Here is a 20,377-nt window from a genome sequence, read left to right as displayed (position 1 = left end):
AGATACTTGACATAAAGCACCAAAATGAGAGTACTCTTTATAGCAAAGTTACTGATGTTTCGGTTAACCAAAAAAGAATAATTTGGAAGGTTTGTAAGACTGTTTTAAAAGTGACATGTATGATCAAACAATATTATTAATCATGAATACGTTTTTTTTCGGATTTCCAGTGAAATCAAATAAGGTAGTTTGCGTTTGCCTTATTCAATGTGAAAGTGTGCAAGTAAGCTCTGGTGCCTGGTTTATATAAGAAAATAGGAGTAGCCTTTGAATAGGAGTATCATTTGATGTACAGGCAAAAGTTGCAATCAAAATTAGTGTTATTAGAAACTGGAGAGTGTAGGACCACAATTTTATAACTTTTGATGTGTAATGTTGTGTATGATAAATAAGATGATATTCGTAAATTTTTTTACAATATTGGTTACTAGTAGGATTTTCCAACTAGCATTCTGGCAAGAACTAATTAACTTTAATTATACTTTTAGTAAATAATATAATAAATAATAATCATATGAAAATTAAAAAACAAAACAAAACATTATATCTAAATACATTATATATGATGCAACTCAATATCAGACACAATCAAAAAATTCTATGGAACAATAATATAAATCATATACCATTTACAAAACATTTCAAAACCCTTCTTTTAAGCAATGAAGTTTTAAACGTAAAGATAAAAGCAAATACCAGGTTTTAGTCAAATTAAAACTAACGTACACTAATTTTTTTGGCAGAAATAACCAATATGGAAATGATGACTGTTATATTCATTTATTTTCAGATAGAGGTTAATCATCAATAAAATTATAAATACAAGGCTTAAGATGTGTACGGCAACGCGCGATTCGTCTACAAAAAAATCATCAGTGATGCTAGTATATTTCCCTTTCCCTCTTTCTCTTACTCTCAATATTCAAAACGGTTTTATTTGTTCATGGTTATTATGTGATTAAATTATCACATACTTTAAAAATTAACAAATGATAAGGTACTTATATAGACTGTTGATAATACATTAATGTATAATTGATAGATGTTGAAACTCATCAAATATATTAGGCTAATAATTTGAGACTTCAGATTTCACTTTCATTTTCTTACACATATACGCATCAACCTGAAACATTTTACATTTTAAAATATAACAAATTTTTATCTATTATCGGGATACAAGTTTTGCATTCTTCTTACTGCTTTTTTGAGGTATCAGCTACCAGTTTTTGAATTAAAATCTATGAATCGTCAGCTATAAACCAATCAAAATTTCCTGTCATGTTGTGTTGTGGTTTAGAGAAACGCTATAAGGGGGTGGGCAGTCTATGTTTTGATTTAAATCGTCAGTATTCCGCACCATATTCTCTGATTGATCACTTCTGGTTACAATTACTTCTGAATCATATCCCGATTCAGTAGAATTGCTGTTATTATCGTTTGAATTTGACAGAGGACTATCTCTCACTGCAATGCTATACGGCGGTGGTGTCACTACAAAAAAATAATTTAAAATGCACAAATGACAACTAATATGTTTCAACTGTCGTAGCTAAAATCCCATCCCCTTTTCGCCTAATCTGAACTACCGAATTTGACTTAAGTTTTATATGTTGTGTTCTGTGTCCAGTAGTTTGTCTGTCATTTCATTTTAAGCCATGGCGTTGTCAGTTTATGTTCAACTTTTGAGTTTGAACGAACCTTTGGTATCATTCGCCTATATTTTTATTTATTTTTTTTATATTCTGAACTATCACAAATCCAAGTGGATCCCGTTTAGTGTAATCGAAACACGGACAACAATGAATATAAACTAGAGGCTCTAAAGAGCCTGTGTCGCTCACCTTGGTCTATGTGAATATTAAACAAAGGAAGCAGATTGAAAATTGACTACAAAGGTCAATAACTCCTACAGGAGTCAATTGACCATTTCGTTCATGTTGACTTATTTGTAGATCTTACTTTGCTGAACATTATTGCTGTTTACAGTTTACCTATATCTATAATAATATTCAATATAATAACCAAAAACAGCAAAATTTCCTTAAAATTACCAATTCAGGGGCCGCAACCCAAAAAACAGGTTGTCCAATTCTGAAAATTTCAGGGCAGATAGATCTTGACCTCATTAACAATTTTACTTCATGTCAGATTTTCTCTAAATTATTTGGTTTTTGAGTTATAAGCCAAAAACTGCATTTTACCCCTATGTTCTATTTTTAGCTGTGGCGGCCATCTTGGTTTGATGGCCAGGTCACGCCACACATTTTTTAAACAAGAAACCCCAAAGATGATTGTGGCCAAGTTTGGATCAATTTGGCACAGCAGTTTCAGAGAAGAAGATTTTAGTAAAAGATATATAAAATTTACGAAAAAATGGTTAAAAATTGACTTTAAAGGGCAATAACTCCTAAAGAGGTCAACTGACCATTTTGGTCATGTTGACTTATTTGTAAATCTGACCTTGCTGAACATTATTGCTGTTTACAGTTTACCTATATCTATAATAATATTCAATATAATAACCAAAAACAGCAAAATTTCCTTCAAATTACCAATTCAGGGGCCGCAACCCCAAAACAGGTTGTCCAATTCATCTGAAAATTTCAGGGCAGATAGATCTTCACCTGATTAACAATTTTACCCAATGTCAGATTTGCTCTAAATGCTTTGGTTTTTGAGTTATAAGCCAAAAACTGCATTTTACCCCTATGTTCTATTTATAGCCATGGCGGTCATCTTGGTTAGTTGGCGGGGTCACCGGACACAATTTTTAAACTAGATACCCCAATGATGATTGTGGCCAAGTTTCAAATAATTTGGCCCAGCAGTTTCAGAGGAGAAGATTTTTCTAAAAGATTACTAAGATTTACGAAAAATGGTTAAAAATTGACTATAAAGGGCAATAACTCCTAAAGTGGTCAACTGATCATTTTGGTCATGTTGACTTATTTGTAGATCTTACTTTGCTGAACATTATTGCCTTTTACAGTTTATCTCTATCTGAAATAATATTCAAGATAATAACCAAAAACAACAAAATTTCCTTAAAATTACCAATTCAGGGGCAGCAACCTAACAACAGAATGTCAGATTCATCTGAAAATTTCAGGGCAGATAGATCTTCACCTGATTAACAATATTACCCCATGTCAGATTTGCCCTAAATGCTTTGGTTTTTGAGTTATAAGCCAAAAACTGCATTTTACCCCTATGTTCTATTTATAGCCATGGCGGCCATCTTGGTTAGTTGGCGGGGTCACCGGACACAATTTTTAAACTAGATACCCCAATGATGATTGTGGCCAAGTTTGGTTAAATTTGGCCCAGTAGTTTCAGAGAAGAAGATTTTTGTAAAAGTTAACGACGGACGACGACGACGGACGACGACGGACGACGCCGGACGCCGGACGCAAAGTGATGAGAAAAGCTCACTTGGCCCTTCGGGCCAGGTGAGCTAAAAAGCAGACGAAATATTTCAATAAAAAAAACAAGTAAATGTAGTGCAGTTTGTGTTAATTGTGGAAATCTATGCGCACATCACATTGTCACCAGGCTCTTGCGTGATTAAAAGTTTGGAAAGCAAAGAATGATCAGGCAGTTAGGCAAAACAGTTTGTATATTGTGTAATAATACTTCCACCATTAAATGGACCTTTGAGTATTGCGTAGCATTAAATAAAGAGTTTTGTTGAGTAGTGTATATTCAATAATTATTTACGTTTAATATTGAGTTAAAAAAGTAAATCTTTAAAGGCTGAACTCAGGAGCGCGGATTCAATGAGTCAATGTTAAATAGTTTCTTCAATAATTTCTCCTGGATATATATAAGTTGAAGAGTCTATCAATAATTCCTAAATTGAGGTAAATTATAAGGCCTTCCAAATACCGTTTAGATCCCTAAAATCACTGACGAGACATTAATTGTCGAAATCCGGATATGGTTTACAAATTTTTGCACCTCATGTTTACGGTATACCATCATGTCCACATGTTTATTGTTTTCTGTTTGGTATTAAATTAACATTCCAGATACATTTTGTTAAATCTGGTATCAATGTATTTGGCAATCTCCAATGGCAGTCAGCAGGGTTTCAGAATTTCCGTTGTTCGACCTGTATGTCTAATACGTTTTGTTAAAATATAGTTTCTCACTTTTTATGGTCCTTGTGAAAATGATTTTTATCCAACGCAATCATAGGTTTGAACGTTGTTTTCAATTAAGAGTGGTTTATTTATATATATAAAAAAAATAACAGGGAAAGATTGTATTCTTTACCAATCCAATTTATATTAATACATCATATTTTATATTGATTAAAGGCTTTGCCACTCATTTTCCATCGAAATGCTGTGTGTTTCACTATCGAATGAATTCTGCAAAATACAACCTTACACGAACTTCACTTATACGTGTTTTGATTTAAGAGTATGTTTTGTGTTGAGTCATATTGAAACAGATTCCGATGATTACATTAGTAAATAGTTAGTTGTGTTAGTTATGATAATATTTTTAAGGTGAGTGCGATAATACTTGTAGTTTTGCTATATATAAATAAAAAGAAAAGTACGACATACTTGTACATATGGAATCTCCTACAAAGGTATATTTATTAGTTTAATTGATGTATGGTGCTGGTATGTCAGTAAATGCTAGTAGTACTTTGTTAATTTATATATAATTTAGTCCATGTTCACTGAACTAGCACACATTTGTTTTTAGGGATCAACTCAAGCCCTCCTCTGATTTTCGGATTTTCGCGCTGTGTTGAAGATCCATTGGTAGACTTCGGCTTTTTTCTACTCTTTAATTGGGTTGTTGTCTTTTTGACACTTTTTCCCATTGCTTAGGATTTCTCTGATTAGAAATATCATCGGAGCTCGTATTTTTAAGATGAATCATTTTACAAGTCATGGTTATCTTTCTTTGCATAAGTATTTTATAATGTGAGAATAAATTTAAGACTTCATTCTAATGTTTTTTTTATTTTTCTATATTTGATTACAATCGTAATTGACCAAATATATTTTTGAGCTTCACATATAGTGTATCTAATTGGTTTCGGTTCACTTCTTTCAATGAATAATAATAATGATAAACTCATGACTCAGCAATTTTTACCTGTAACTGACGATTGATGGTGAAAGAAGTTAACAACTTGTCCTGTTTCAGCTGGTTGGCGTCTATTGCTAATCATAAAGTATCCTATGATTATTGTTGATATGACGAGTATAGCTGCTACTCCTGCAGAAACGGTCGCTATGAGCACACTGTTACTTTCTTTTCCAACACCTATTAAAGAAAAAGATATTTATGTGAAAGCTTCTATAAGTTTCGTCTTTTTATTCAATTATTTCAACCCTTCAGAAGCAAAAACTTCGATATTACATTAATTTAATTGATATAGTAAAATAATCCAGAACATAATGACAAAATATAGTTTCTGTTTGCTAATCAATGAGCAATTCTACTAAATTTAAGGTTTCTGCCTATCTTACAAAAGTGTTAATGTTATATGCATCTTTTTTCGCTTTTTGAAATGTTTGTAACGAGTAAGCATAAAGATAATTGCTGTAGAAACATGTGTTTTGATTTAAACATGCATATCAATAAGGATGTGAAGACGAGTTGCCAATGAGACAACAATCTCCCCTTTCACAGGCTGTGTCAAGTATGTATAAACATTGCAGAAAATTCAGTTAAATCTTTTTTCTAAATTGACCATACACAAAAGGACGAGAATGGTATCAAGTATATGTCACCGTACAACTTTCAAAAATGAGCAAACCCGTATATTATTGTAAGCCAAAAAGACACGATCGGCACAATATGTGGAACTAATCAATAGAGAGAACCCAAAAATCTATTCTATGCAAAAACTATAAACGAAAAACAAATTGGCTGACAGCAACAATGAAAACATTGAATTTAACCTGACTTATCCCTTGGAAAAGGTATATAATGAACGTGGCGGTATCACTTGTTTGTTAGCGATCAATGTGCCCATAGGGAAACAGCACAACATAAAAACACTCTATAAACATCAGTTGTTAACGGCTATATACTCATCAGAATGACTGTACAAAATAAAACATTACCAATTTGCAATAGGACAATCAAAACTTATACGACAAAACACGTGATCACATAATTATCAAAATCAAACATAAAATAGCAAAATTCCATCACCTATTTTCGGAAATATTTCTGTTCAATCTAATTTTTAGGATTCCTATCTTTGAATTTTGACAAAACAAAAACATCATACAAATCCTGAACACTACGTCTACAATACTGGCAACACATAACGTAAGCCTAGTAACACATACGAATCCTGACAGTAAAATACTGCCTAACAATGGCAGAAGTTACAATATTGCATACACATGCCTGGCAGTACAAAATTTCGCGCGGTTGGCGCAAATACAAAATTTCAGTCCTGGTATCTATACACAAATGTCTAACATGCATACAGATGCTGACAGTACCATACTGCTTACAAACCTGACCGTTAAATAACGCATACACATGCCTCGTAGTACAATATTGCAAACCAAATGTCTGACAGTAAAATAACGCATTCAAATTATCCCTCTTTTTATGTGTCCCCATTTCGATTTTCAATTCTAAATATCCGACGCTTAAATAATGCGTATACATGTATGATAGCACAAAGGACTTTCAAAGCTGGCAGTTAAATAACGCATACAAATGTCCCATCGCTAAGTGTCGTACAATATTTGTTATAAATCTTTGGCTCTTAATCTTGCTGTCGTCTCTTTACTTGTTATTGTGTTATAAATCTGTGTTCTCATTTTCGTTTCTATTTTATTTTATCAAAGTGTACTTTTTTTCTTTGGGCTCCTTTCAATTTTGTTCATTGTATGCTTGTTTCTTATGGTTTATGTATTAAAATGAAAGACTTCTTATTCAATTAAAGGTGTTTTCATCGTAAAACAAAATACTCACCATTTGAGGACACTGTTGTTGTTGGTAAAGAACACTGTCCGTGATTGCTTGTGTTTGAGAATATTGTCACGGTGCAGACGGTGTGCTCGATCACGCCTGTATTTTTCCAATGAAATGTTAAGGTTCTGTCTGTTATTGTCCAAGGTAGACACCACGGTCTGTATATTTCCTTGTTTAAAGTCTGTCAAGCATAAAAAAAAATGGTTAAACGTACTGTTTGTACAAGATTGAATATTGGAGATTATTTATTCGATTTTTGCAGGTGGAAACATTACGCGCATTTAAATCGTCACAAATGTTTCAATCGTGGATTTCTCCTCCTATAAATATACCAACAAAAGACAGTGTGAACAATCCATGGAGAATTTGATAGTTCAATAAAATTGACATCCCTTCGGCCAAAAAATAAAAATGTCGAAGAGACAAAAAATGATAACAAAACATTACACATCCAGACTGAGGGAACAACACGAACCGAACCAAAAACTGGGACTGAGCTCGTATGCTCCGGAAAGGAAAGAAGTTCATTATCTACATGATTGTTGTAAAGTTTAAAAAATTGCGGAAGTAAATAAAAATTGTAACAAATCGGATAGAAAAATGTTATAACGGGATTATGATTTAATCTTCATAAATCCAAATTATTTAACCACCACGAACGGAGCACAGTCTAGAAAAAAAAATAATTTATCCAATTTTCTTGAAAAATGTTACAGTTTATTCTTAAATGGATACACTATATTAGAAAATATGCATGCTTTACCATACAGTAACCTAAGCTATGCTTTATTAGACAAAATTTGAAACCTACCATGTTCTTTGAATAGAGAACATCTCTACTATGTGAGTGAGTGCAAATGTTTAAGCGTCAGTAATCTGATACATTAAGTGAATAAATCGTAAAATGTGCATATCATGCACACCATGAACAGTAATTACAAATAACAATCAGGAAGAGAAATTTATTTAAGTGTTGAATGTTCAATGTATAAATTTATTGGGTTGTACAAGCATTGACCAAAGCACATTTTGTATACTTAAATTCTGCGCACGATCAACCCTTTACAATTATAAAAAGAAACATTCATTATTCTTAGAGACTCCATGTTTATACCACCACCACCATGAACTCACTAGTTATTATATTAAATGTTTCGTTTGTTTTACTTTGCATCGTTTACACTTTGTTTCCATTTTGAATTATCCTCGGAGTTCAGTATTTTTTTTATTTTACTTTTTACAAGGAAAGCAACCATGGTCAAGACCATTGTGAAATAAAATCTAATTTTGATATGCCTCCCGATTGTTATCAAAAGTAAGATTCTGATTAAACCTACATGTAATGTAACTATTTTCAAAAAATTCAACGAATCTTATTGTTACTTCCACTTACAAAATATACCGCTTGATCAACACTGATGGTTGCTATATGACAGTTGTTCACATCCCTACAACAGTAGCTACTGACTGTTAAACAAATCTGTGAGTTTCTGGTTACCGGAAAATATAAGTGGCATGGCTCTGTATTTAGCTGTGATGGTGCTCGTATAACATAGCTGACAGCGTGATTGTCCAAACAGTGAGTGGTACTGCATTGTCTTGGCAATTCAACTGTTTGAAGATTTTTTTTTATAAATTATAAGGTACTAATTATCTTGAAAAGAACGTATTATGATTAAATGAAATATTTTATATTTTTACCAACAAACCAGCAGGTTATCTATCACTTGGTAGAAACCATTGATGTTAGACGGTTTATTTTTTATTTTTGCTGAAATGAAATACCGTTGATGCGACCGTTTCTGTAAATTTAATGTTGGTTCGTATGTACACAAAACGTAAAAATGACGAAAATGTATGTGAGTTTTAAAAAATAATCCAAAAACACATGTTGTTACATGTGGTATTAATTGCCAACTGTTGCAAAACATTGCAGTATAGAAAAGAAAAAAGTATATTGTTCTAAATGGCGATGCAAACGTTTTTCGATCAATATAATATACAGCTAAAATTGCATTTGCAATTTTACGAATTTGCAGAGCATTTTTGGATGTTACAGAAACTTTCTGCTGTTTAGAAATTTGTCTCACTAAAAAATATAGTTTTAAAGTTGACATGCTCAAAATTGCTAAGACCAGTTAAAATCGTCATTTAAGGTCATTTACTCCTATTTTGAGTTGTATGATTGTTTCGTTGCTAGGAATTGTTACTCCGGCTGGTTACTTCCTAAAGAAAGTACATTTAATAGGACTTGACGATATTCTTAACATTTATGTACCGTTTGATACGTGTAATAATTATGTTGTTTTTGAATTAAACACACGAACTTCTTGTTCTAATTTAAGCATTTTACCCATGACGGTAATGTTATTTGATGAGCCGTAATACATTTTACAAATTTCATTTAGACATAATATCATATTATATCAGTCATATCAAGTTTAATTTCCATTGGTTTATTAGTTTCGATGAAAAAGATCATTGGACAGGCAATTTTTAATACTTTGAAGGCTACTATGTCATATTCAAGCACGCTTTAATAGACAGGATTAAACACACAAATTGTGATATAAGTTACAGTGAGGGGAATACAGGGGGACATGCATTTCTCATATACCGCTTTTATAAATGTTCCAACTTCTATTTGTTTTTCTTTCTTTCTAAGATCCCACTTTTTTTTACTAGTTTCATGGTTTCATAGTTTATTAAAGAAAACTCAGCCGCAGAAGAATGCGTAACAGGAGCATATTACTCCTGTACCCATATTCCCACTTTTGAATTTTTATATTATGTTCGTATTATAGTAATATATAACTTGTGTTATGCTGTTCCCCCTTTTTTGGTGCTCGTAAAGTGCATTTCCAACTATTATAATCTAACACGAGTTAACTTAAAAATTGGCTGCTTGTGATTTATTCACGGTACAAATCGAATTAGTGTAATTTAAGTTAAACATATGTTACTTACCGATAGTTGTGGGTATAATACTTGGCATATTGAGCTCATAGCAGTTTTTCAAACACTCTTTTACAGAAACGCTGATAATAAAATCTGTTTTCACAAGACTCACGAATTTTATATACATATCACTCGAGGGTAAATGTCCAGACCAATTTTCATTTGGTGCATAAAACGTCTGAAATTTAAATTTAAATTTTAGATATTTTTTTAGACAGAGTTATGTCATAACCTGTACAGTCTAAGATTAAGGAAAAAAGACGGTGATGCAACAGTCATGTTTGGTTGACCTTTATGGAATATCTATTTCACAGATGATATCGGATATGTTCATAATGTCGCAACTACAAATTACAATCCGTTCCCTTTTCACGAATGTGACCTACCGATGTAGACTATTTATCGGGTTTGCAATAACACGAGCAACACGACGGGTGCCACATATGTAGTAGTCCACATACTGCTTACCTTTCTGGAACACATGTGATCACCACAAAATTTTCCTTAATCTTTAGTTTTCTATTTAATGTCTTGTGTACTATTATGTGTCTTTTATTCAGCCAGTTTATCAGTTTATTTTAGATCTATGAGTTGGAATGTTCATGTGGTATCTTTATATTGCAAAGGACATCAATTCTGTATTTCTTCAGAGTTATGTTATCTAGTAAATACACAAATTTTACGAAAAATACATTGTTTATAAAGTTGCATTTACCTTAACAGGTCTACTTAGATTCGGATGCCCAGCAAACACATGTACAACAATCATTCCATACAATGTTTTATTACCAATTAGGCCTACTGTTGCATTGTATTTTATTCTGGATTGAAAATCTGTATACCGGATATGAATAAGACAAGTGGAACGAAGTAAAGAGGTCGATATGCTGGTACTGAAATTAATCGAGGGGCTGGTTTTGTTGACAAACACACTGTTATTATACATACAGTTTTGGTCGTTGATCACAACATCTGAAAGATTAAAAAAAATACCTAAACAATCGTATTATTATTGGTATTATAGAGGCCCCTCATGGGGAGTCCTAGTAATCACATAATCACCATTTTTTTGCCAATATAATCACATAATCATTAAATATTTGCTTATCTTTAGTAATCAAATAATCATAAACTAAAAATACAGTCCTAGGTAATCAAATAATCATGAAATATTTGGCTTAATAATCAAATAATCATTAAAAAAACGGCCAAGTAATCACATAATCAAAAACTCCATGAGGGCCCTCATTATAATAGGTTGGTCAATGAGACCGCAACTAATACTACAATAACAAATACTACATCTGGAGGTCCAATGCCACAGTATAGAAACAACTGCGGTATCATTTATAAATATTCTTATAGTAGTTATGCATTGAAAGTTTTGAAACTGTAATTAAAATTCTGCCATTAATTGTCCTACCTTCTTTTTTTTAACAAGAGGTCACAAGATGCCAAAGGGGTTATAACCTAAAAATGTTCAATTTAATCCGTGTCTCGGAGACGGCGTGCACAAAATGAGTCTACAAACGTAATGTCTTAAAATTGATTCAATCATTTACGACGTTGGTATTCCCCCCAGAAAACGTAAGCGTAACAAAAAACACTGGACACTAAGTTTTTGATATAACTCTAAACACATAAGTTTAAGAGATTTCTTTTTTTTTCAACAACAAAGTGCAGAAAATGCACATTCTGGAAATATGAAGAAATATATGCCAAGAGCAGTGTCATTGAAATACTAAGCGACTATGTTGTGGACCCTTTTTAGAAAATAGCGTTGAAAAGGTCATTTCTTGAAATTGTAACATAATTTGACATTAAAATATGCAGGTTTAAAGCCTGAACTTTCGAATCATTAATTTTTTTCAGATTTTTTTAAACCTCTTGTTATGCACATTAGGAATTCAAAAATCTGCAATTACATATTTTTCTAACCGATTCATCAATTTTCGAATACTAATTCTTCCAAATTACTACATTCCAAACTCCACCATGGGCGTTTTTTTAGTTTTTTACGGTGAATTTCGCATAATGTCAAAGTACGAATTCAAAAAATGCGGTTATAAATACGAAAATGAGGGAAAATATGTTGAAACTTGTATAAATTTTAGGTCAAAAACTGTTTTTCATGCATTTTGATGGTTTCAAGTTTTACGTATTTTTTTTTCATTTTCTCTATGTTCGTTTCGTACTTTAAAGATTTAATCTTGATAACCTAACTAGTAATGACTATTTTAATGGATAGCATTCATAATTTTCTCTTAAAATAAAAATCATTTTAAACACGGTTGTATGAACTACTTTTCAAAACGCATTAATTACAGTTGCCGTCAACTTTGTGCACGCCGTCGTTACACTTATCGTGATGAGTAGCGTTTTAGATACAAATGAAGATAAATATCGAATGTATGTCATAATTAAAATGCCTTGCGGACTTCAATATCCAGTCAAGTTTTGCGTTCAGATATCGCAGATTAAATTTATTCGTGCATAGTGTATTAATTTACGTTTTTTGATTGATTTAAGCCTGCTAATTGATATTTATCGTGTGTTTTACTATGTTGTGATGTTATGCTATTGTTCAGAAAAGGGAGAAGGTTTGGTACCATTTAAACGTTTAATCCAGCTGCAAATGTTTGCACCTGTCCTAAGTCAGGAATCTGATGTACAGTAGTTTGTTTATGTAATTTGTATGTGTTTCTCGTTTCTCGTTTTTTATATAGATTAATTAGACCGTTGGTTTCCCCGTTTGAATGGTTTTACAATAGTAATTTTGGGGCCTAGGCTCCGTGTTGAAGGCCGTACATTGACCTATAATTGTTTACTTTTTTAAATTGTTATTTGGATGGAGAGTTGTCTCATTGGCACTCACACCACATCTTACAAATCTTTTTGGCTTATTCAACCTTTTATAAAGATCAGTTTAGTGTAATGAAATGGTGGTAAAAAGAACTTGGAATTTGTACGCGAATGATAATACCTTCCGTCAATGCTAAGAACGAGCGTTTAACGAGTACTTCAAAATCATGAAGAAATAGAGTATAATTCAATAACACACCTAAAATATTGTAAAGTCCTCACGTTTCAAATGACCTCTTTGTTTGGGTTTAATAAAACAAATCCTTTCATTGTCTGTTCTATAAATTCTAACTGTCGAGGCAAATTTCAATGCTTAAGTATCTGCCGGACCTTTTTGGATATTTAAGTTTCAATTTACAACTGCTTAAGGTGGTATACCTTGGTTCAGGGAGATAACTCTTTACATCAGTAATGTGTTTGTAAAAGTCAAGTTTCATCAACGTATTTTAAGCATTTACCTGAAACAGATTGAAGCTTAGAATATATTAATGAAAATGGTTGACACAAACGGACTGATGATTTTAAGTGTTATTTCCCTTTACCCAGGTCTACCTCCTTAAATGATTTGGCCTTCCATGGATTGAAACGAGCGTCATTGATGAGTCGTACGTAACGAGATGTGCAACTGGCATAATAAAGGATAATCCTGTCTCTTCGATGACTTTACAGTTGTTTTAATGAACAACAATAAAACACATTTTAAATAGATTTGGTAAAGGTATTTTATTTCATAAATTAAACGTTGTTCAATTAATGTTTTTCATTTGACACTACCGGGTTTCCAATATCTCAAGGCGTGACTAGAGGTATTTAAATATGGTCGCCTGGTCGTCTCTAAAACGACTGTACCTAAATTTCCCATGCATATAAAGAAGGGACATCCGTTTGTCTGCGAGTAATTAATAGCCAGGAAGCTATGTCCGCTTTAAATCTGCTCCCCTCTAATGATATTATAAAGTTCCCACCCTTTCCTGGTCAATCAACTTTGCAAAACCTACCATATTGGAATTAAATTATAATTAACTTGCCTCAATCTTAAATATACATGATATATTTGCCACTGGAAGTTCAGCAAACACCAACCAATGGATTAATTGGCTCTAATCTCCTTCCAAGTTTGAATTGTTTATTTAAGTTAACTAACAGTGGTAATTAACGATTTGTTCGCAAAAGGTTTGTTGTTCCTTCGTTAATGCAAGCGTATGAACAAACATGTTTTTCGTTTAATTATCAATCCGATTATATTCAATAAATGATAAAAAACGATCCTTAGTTATCAAAATTGAAAACTGTTATTTTAGGTACTTCCAAAATAAAATTTGAAAAAAATACAGAACAACTTACTTGATGAATACAACAATTTCAGGAAGCTACAAAGGCACATGAGTATCAGAAATAGCTTTCGATGTTGTTGGTTCAAATCCATATCAGTTCTGGTATTCAAATATCACATCAATATGCTACAAATGATTTTTTTTGTAAATGACATACATCTGGATGACTTTGCCAGCATTAAAGTACATTGAAAATTGAGCATGTGTAACTAATTCAGTTGATAAAATAACTTACTAAGTTGCATACGAACTTTAAACTTATCTTTTTTCAATCATGCAATAAGATGTATTGAACTAAAACAAAGATTTTCATCCATGACTAGTCTACCAACACATTACCGAAGTAAATATATAAACTGTCAATGACCGACTTACGTTGAACTAGTGACGTAAATTTTTAAACATAAATTAGCTTATTTACAAATGTATTTATTTCTAGTTGAATGACAGTTCAGCGTCCAGAGATTTATATATATACATATTTTTTTCATTTCACGTTTGGATTTTTTTATTTGTTGATATATCAGTGAAATTATATAAGAAGGGTACTTGTATTGTGATCATTGTGTATTGTTGATCGTTCGTCCGTCGGCGGATTGAATCTTAAACGTTCATTATGCTTCACGGTGAAAAGGGAGGAATATATTATTTGAAGTAATAAATCTTTTAAATTTTCTGTAAATTACTTTTTATATTTAGCATAAACATGTTATTGCAATGTGGTTACATATACCTTTAATGCTATAGATATTTCTTTTTCTTTATGGATTTGGCTAAATTGATATGCCTAATAATATCCTAGATAAGACCTTTAGGGGAAATGGTGTTTTTTTAACAATTGTATGTTGTATTACTGTGTGAAATTTATTTACAGTATGTGGTTTGAAATGTTAGAGTAAGCATCTTCTATCGTTCATATAAAATAACACGTACAAAAATAAATTCAGATAGTAAATATGATATATTTCAGACGTTTGATTATTTTTTTTCATCTAATAAAATGCATGCCTTTTAATAGACGAATTTTCTGTATTCTCTCTCCTTTTCGTAGACAAAAATACGTTGTATTAATTTTCGGCCTATTCACTCGATAATTGTTTTTTGTGAGAGTTTCATTACTTATACATAAGGTAAGATCGCAATAACGGAAATATTCCTTGACACATTGAATCAACTGTGGTCTGTTTACGCCATCGGTCTTATTATAATGGACAGATTATATGTTTTTCTAAAGAATGGAAAGTTAACAATATGAAAACTGAACATACATGCGGTATGAGCTTTGCTCATTGTTGAAGATCGTACTGTAACCTATAGTTGTTAATGTATGTGTCATTTTTGGTCTCTTGTTGATAGTTGTCTCATTGGCAATCATACCACATCTTCTTTTTATATACATCGCGTGTGTCATTGATCCACATGTTGCATGTTCCATTAGCATATTTTTTTGATATATAAGTCGTAGAAAAAAAGCAGAAATGCTTGTCTATCTAGACACGTAAATTGACATGTTTTGAAGTTATAAGGCCATATCATTGTTTTTGATGTAACCATTCAAATAAACGAACTTGACCAGTTTATTATAATCAAGAGTTCCATTTTTATTTTTATTTTTTCTTTTAACTACTGGTATCATTTTGAATAGCTATCTATTTTATTTAAGTTTTCATTCCTTTGGAACATCCTACCACGTTTATCTATCCAATATAATAGACTGGACATTTAGATTGGTATTACGGGTATTCAATATGTCATTGAAATATAATAGATTAATTGATTCTATGTCGTTAGTAGTTTCATTGAAATATAAATTGATATAAGGTCGTAAGTAATTTCATTAAGATATAGGTTGATACTCAATTTATTTCACTTGACTGGGCGGAGTTTAACCGGTTCGCTCACAATAAACCAGTCCATCTATAGATAGGTGAATTAGGATAAACTCATCAATGAAGTGTACAGTAATTCTTTTGTAAATTCCTTTCATGACACTGATAGGTGATTTGAAATCAGTAATAATTATAACGGCAATCATCCTTATCACACACATCTTCAAATAGACTGTCCTTATGCAAATTAAAACCTAGCTCCGCCCGATCAGTTGAAATAACATTGGTAATACTAGTAACTATGTCGTAGTTAATTTAATCTAAGGAATGACTGTAATATTTTTTCTGTCTAAGAAGAAATAAAATAAACAAAAATGTGGTGCACACTGAACAAACCTCGCAACGAGTCGTAGTGTGTTTATATAAAGTGTGCAAACACATTTTTTTTAAAAAGTTATATCGAATGGAGACAAAATAGTACAGTTATTCTTTATAATTTTAAACAGATATATCATGTTAAGGAGGGGTATTTGCGAAAAATACCAGTCGAGAGAATGTTGAATTTCACGAGCCGTAAGGCGAGGGAAATTCATTCTCAAGACTGGTATTTTTCGCAAATACCCCTCAAGAACATGATATATCTGTTTAATTACACCGAATGTTAATGTTCTAAAACGCATTGATGATCAACCGTCCAGACGGATAGAGTATTTTTTGGCAAATACCACGGCACAGAGGGTCAAAAAGGCAAATCCTTTTGGCAAATACCCCGGCGGCGTTAAAATATGAACGGTATTCGTTTGATGACAGTGAATTGGTGAAAAAAACAACGGCTATCAACCAATCAAAACCCAGGATTCTTACATAAGGGATCATAAGGTGTAATTAATTTCTAAATTCCTTTTTTGAGTAAATCATGAAGACATTGCCACAGTCACATTACAATTATCAACCAATCAGAAGACACGTTACATACACAAAAATAAATTATTGAATTAAAGATTTATATTATGTCGTACTTCATTTTATTGAAATATAGACTTTGGTATTATGTCGTAGTCAGTTTAATGTATTTGGTTCTCATTTCGACTACATATTTTGTTATATCTTTCTAACTGTTTTTTTTTAATATTCGTACATGTGTACTCAGTGAAATTCGGTCACGTCTGGTAGATATTGACCAATTTATATGTGACAAATAAAATTGAGAATGGAAATGGGGAATGTGTCAAAGAGACAACAACCCGACCAAATAAAAAAACAACAGCAGAAGGTCACAACAGGTCTTCAATGTAGCGAATAATTCCTGCACCCGGAGGCGTCCTTCAGCTGGCCCCTAAACAAATATATACTAGTTCAGTGATAATGAACGCCATACTAATTTCCAAATTGTACACAAGAAACTTAAATTAAAATAATAATAGACTAACAAAGGCCAGAGGCTCCTGACTTGGGACAGGCACAAAAATACGGCGGGGTTAAACATGTTTGTGAGATCTCCACCCTCCCCATATACCTCTAACCAAAGTAATATTAGGTATTCTTTTTTTCACTCAATAACAAAATAACAAGTACTGTTCTTTTGTCATTTGATTATTATTAGAAAAACAATCTTTATGGGGCAACGATTAGCCAAAATTTAGTGTGTTCTTAACATAGCTTGTTTGCGTACTTTCCTTACACAATATTATATATTTAGCACAAAGACGTAATAAAAATGTGATAATACTACATAAACTAATTTAAAAATCTAGTTATTTGATATTTTTTTCGATATGGCTTTAAGAAATAAAGCCAAGACATTAAAGTGAGATAGTATTTTGTTTACCAATATTATGTTGTTCAACACATTCAGATAGTTAACATTTGAAAAGATTAACTTCGTACTTTTCGGAATTAGATATTTCATTAACAATTTTTAAAAATCGTGTTTGACTAGTTTTTGCTGTTCAGTGTTCAATGTATGTGAGAAAATTAGTTGCGCGATAAAAAAAAAAGCAGCATTAACGTTATAAAAAGCTTTATTTTGAAAATAAAAAAATATGTATGATAACCAATGAACCAACTCCCATCCAGAGACGTAGATATATGCCACCGTATATAATAAAATTGAGAATGGAAATGGGGAATGTGTCAAAGAGACACAACCCGGCCATATAAAAAACAACAGCAGAAGCCCTTTTTCAAGGAACAACACCCATACACGAAACAACGAACAAACGAGAAAACTGACCACCTGATTTATAAAAGAATCAAGAAACGAAAAACAAAGATTATTTACAGCAATTAACCACACACATTAAATTACAGATTCCTAATTGGGTCAGGCACTTACAGACGGTGGTGGAGTTTGGTATATTGATGGGCGCAAGCCCCCTTCCAACTCTCACACACTCTTCACTGAGGAGTTACAAAACATCACAGGAACAAACAAACATGCAGTTAAACAATTTTAAATATTTGAGTTACTCCTGTATACAACCATTTTGGTAGAACCATCAGGTGAATAAACAATCGGCATATTATAATGTTTTACCAAAAATGCCTCGATATATAGTTGTCAGTGATACATATAATAACTTGATGGGTCTCACACTATCATAACTTAATGTTGATATGATCGACTAGTTGCTTTTAAAAGAGGGACAACAGATACCAGAGGGAGAGTCAAACTCTGAGATACAAAAAATAAACTTGAAAAAGACAATCAGACAAATAATAGTACAGAAGACATAACCTAAAAACTAAAGACTAAGCAACACGAACCCCACCAAATACCTAAATTTAAATTAGTAGTACATTTTTGTACAATGAAATATATAATTCATCAGTATATTATAGACAATTCGTTTTAATATCAAATACTTACATGAACAGCTTCTGAACATAAGTAATTAACACCGATGATACGATACGCATAACGTGATCCTAAATTAAAAAAAGGAAGATGTTTTAAATCTATTCTTACTGTTCTTCGTTTTACAGAAAATTACTGACCTGAACAAACCAGACAGAAGCTAGCGAACAATAGCTAGCGAACAATAAGCCAGCGAACAATAAGGCGATATATCGAGAAACCACAAAATAGAATAAGACAACAACGGCCGTTAAATAAAAAAGTATTCAAAAAGGCAGAAAATCAGTTAAAATATAGCAATTTTAACTCAATTTTGAAATGGTTTTTATCCAATCCATTGATTTAACAAGTCGCATTACTTTTTAGGCTAATATTCAGTACCACAATAACTCTGCATCTATCAACGGATTATTTGTAGGTGTAGGGCCACCAATGCACCCACTTTAATTTAGAACGTATGTAAAAGTAGTCCTACCCTGTAAATTATAGCAACTTTTATGTCATTGTTTAATTTAGAGCTCAAAATTTGAAAAAAATGTGAAAAAATTAGGGGGGTCGGCCTATTCCGGGGCTTCTAGAGAAAAAAAATGAGGGGTGTCACGGGGAATGACTATATAGGTCTTGTAGAGGAGAAACAGGCGCTTCTTTTGCGCTAGGTATCGAAGGGCGCTATGTTCAAAAATCTGAAACTAGGGCTCAAAATTTGAAAAAAAGGTCAAAAAATTAGGGGGGTCGGCCTATTCTAGGACTTCTAGAGAAAAATAATGAGGAGTGTCACGGGGTATGACTATATAGGTCTTGAAGAGGAGAAACAGGCGCTTCTTTTGCGTTAGGTATAGAAGGGCGCTATGTTCAAAAATCTAAAACTAGAGCTCAAAATTCGAAAAAATTGTCAAAAAAATGGGGGTAGGGTTGGCCTATTCCAGGAGTTCTAGAGAAAAATAATGGGGGGTGTCACGGGATATGACTATATAGGTATTGTAGAGGGGAAACAGGCGCTTCTCTTGCGCTAGGTATCGAAAGGCGCTATGTTCAAAAATCTGAAACTAGGGCTCAAAATTTGAAAAAAATGTCAAAAAAACGGGGGTAGGGTCAGCCTATTCCTGGCGTTCTAAAGAAAAATAATGAGGGGTGTCACGGGGTATGACTATATAGGTATTGTAGAGGAGAAACAGGCGGTTCTTTTGCGCTAGGTATCGAAGGGCGCTATGTTCAAAAATCTGAAACTAGGCCTCATAATTTGAAAAAAATGTCAAAAAATTAGGGGGGCGGCCTATTCCAGGGCTTCTAGAGAAAAATAATGAGGGGTGTCACGGGAAATGACTATATAGGTCTTGTAGAGGAAAAACAGGCGCTTCTTTTGCGCTAGGTATCGAAGGGCGCTATGTTCAAAAATCTGAAACTAGGGCTCAAAATTTGAAAAAAATGTCAAAAAATTAGGGGGGTCGGCCTATTCTAGGACTTCTAGAGAAAAATAATGAGGGGTGTCACGGGGTATGACTATATAGGTCTTGAAGAGGAGAAACAGGCGCTTCTTTTGCGCTAGGTATAGAAGGGCGCTATGTTCA

At 32.6% G+C, this 20,377-nt stretch overlaps 1 protein-coding gene across 3 annotated transcripts; it reads right to left on the bottom strand.

The window, feature by feature from the left end:
* Positions 1-579: 579 nt before the first annotated feature.
* Positions 580-18,942, bottom strand: LOC134705361 (uncharacterized). 3 transcript variants are annotated; one of them, XM_063564104.1, is made up of 9 exons: positions 18,822-18,942; positions 14,134-14,249; positions 10,643-10,899; positions 9,937-10,105; positions 8,363-8,580; positions 6,970-7,150; positions 5,122-5,292; positions 4,578-4,595; positions 580-1,494 (listed from the first exon to the last, which is right to left on the bottom strand). In XM_063564104.1, the coding sequence occupies exons 2-9, from the start codon at positions 14,213-14,215 to the stop codon at positions 1,280-1,282; spliced, it is 1,311 nt and encodes a 436-aa protein (XP_063420174.1). In that variant the 5' UTR covers positions 14,216-14,249; positions 18,822-18,942; the 3' UTR covers positions 580-1,279. The 3 variants fall into 3 exon arrangements, with proteins under 3 accessions (XP_063420174.1, XP_063420175.1, XP_063420176.1); XM_063564105.1 differs by lacking the exon at positions 4,578-4,595; XM_063564106.1 differs by lacking the exon at positions 14,134-14,249 and having other exon boundaries at positions 18,822-18,931.
* Between the last annotated feature and the right edge of the window lie 1,435 nt (positions 18,943-20,377).

Source organism: Mytilus trossulus, chromosome 2, assembly GCF_036588685.1.
Source record: "Mytilus trossulus isolate FHL-02 chromosome 2, PNRI_Mtr1.1.1.hap1, whole genome shotgun sequence".
NCBI lineage: Eukaryota > Metazoa > Mollusca > Bivalvia > Mytilida > Mytilidae > Mytilus > Mytilus trossulus.
The sequence above is the reverse complement of the archived record's forward strand: the minus strand, read 5'-3'. Positions and strand labels throughout refer to the sequence as shown.

Coding starts and splice junctions, on each gene's coding strand:
- LOC134705361 (XM_063564104.1), bottom strand. CDS start 14,215: ATGGATTTGAACCAACAACATCGAAAGCTATTTCTGATACTCATGTGC. Junction 10,106..10,642: donor ATCTAAGTAGACCTGTTAAG/GTAAATGCAACT, acceptor TTTAAATTTCAG/ACGTTTTATGCACCAAATGA. Junction 5,293..6,969: donor AACAACAGTGTCCTCAAATG/GTGAGTATTTTG, acceptor TTTCTTTAATAG/GTGTTGGAAAAGAAAGTAAC.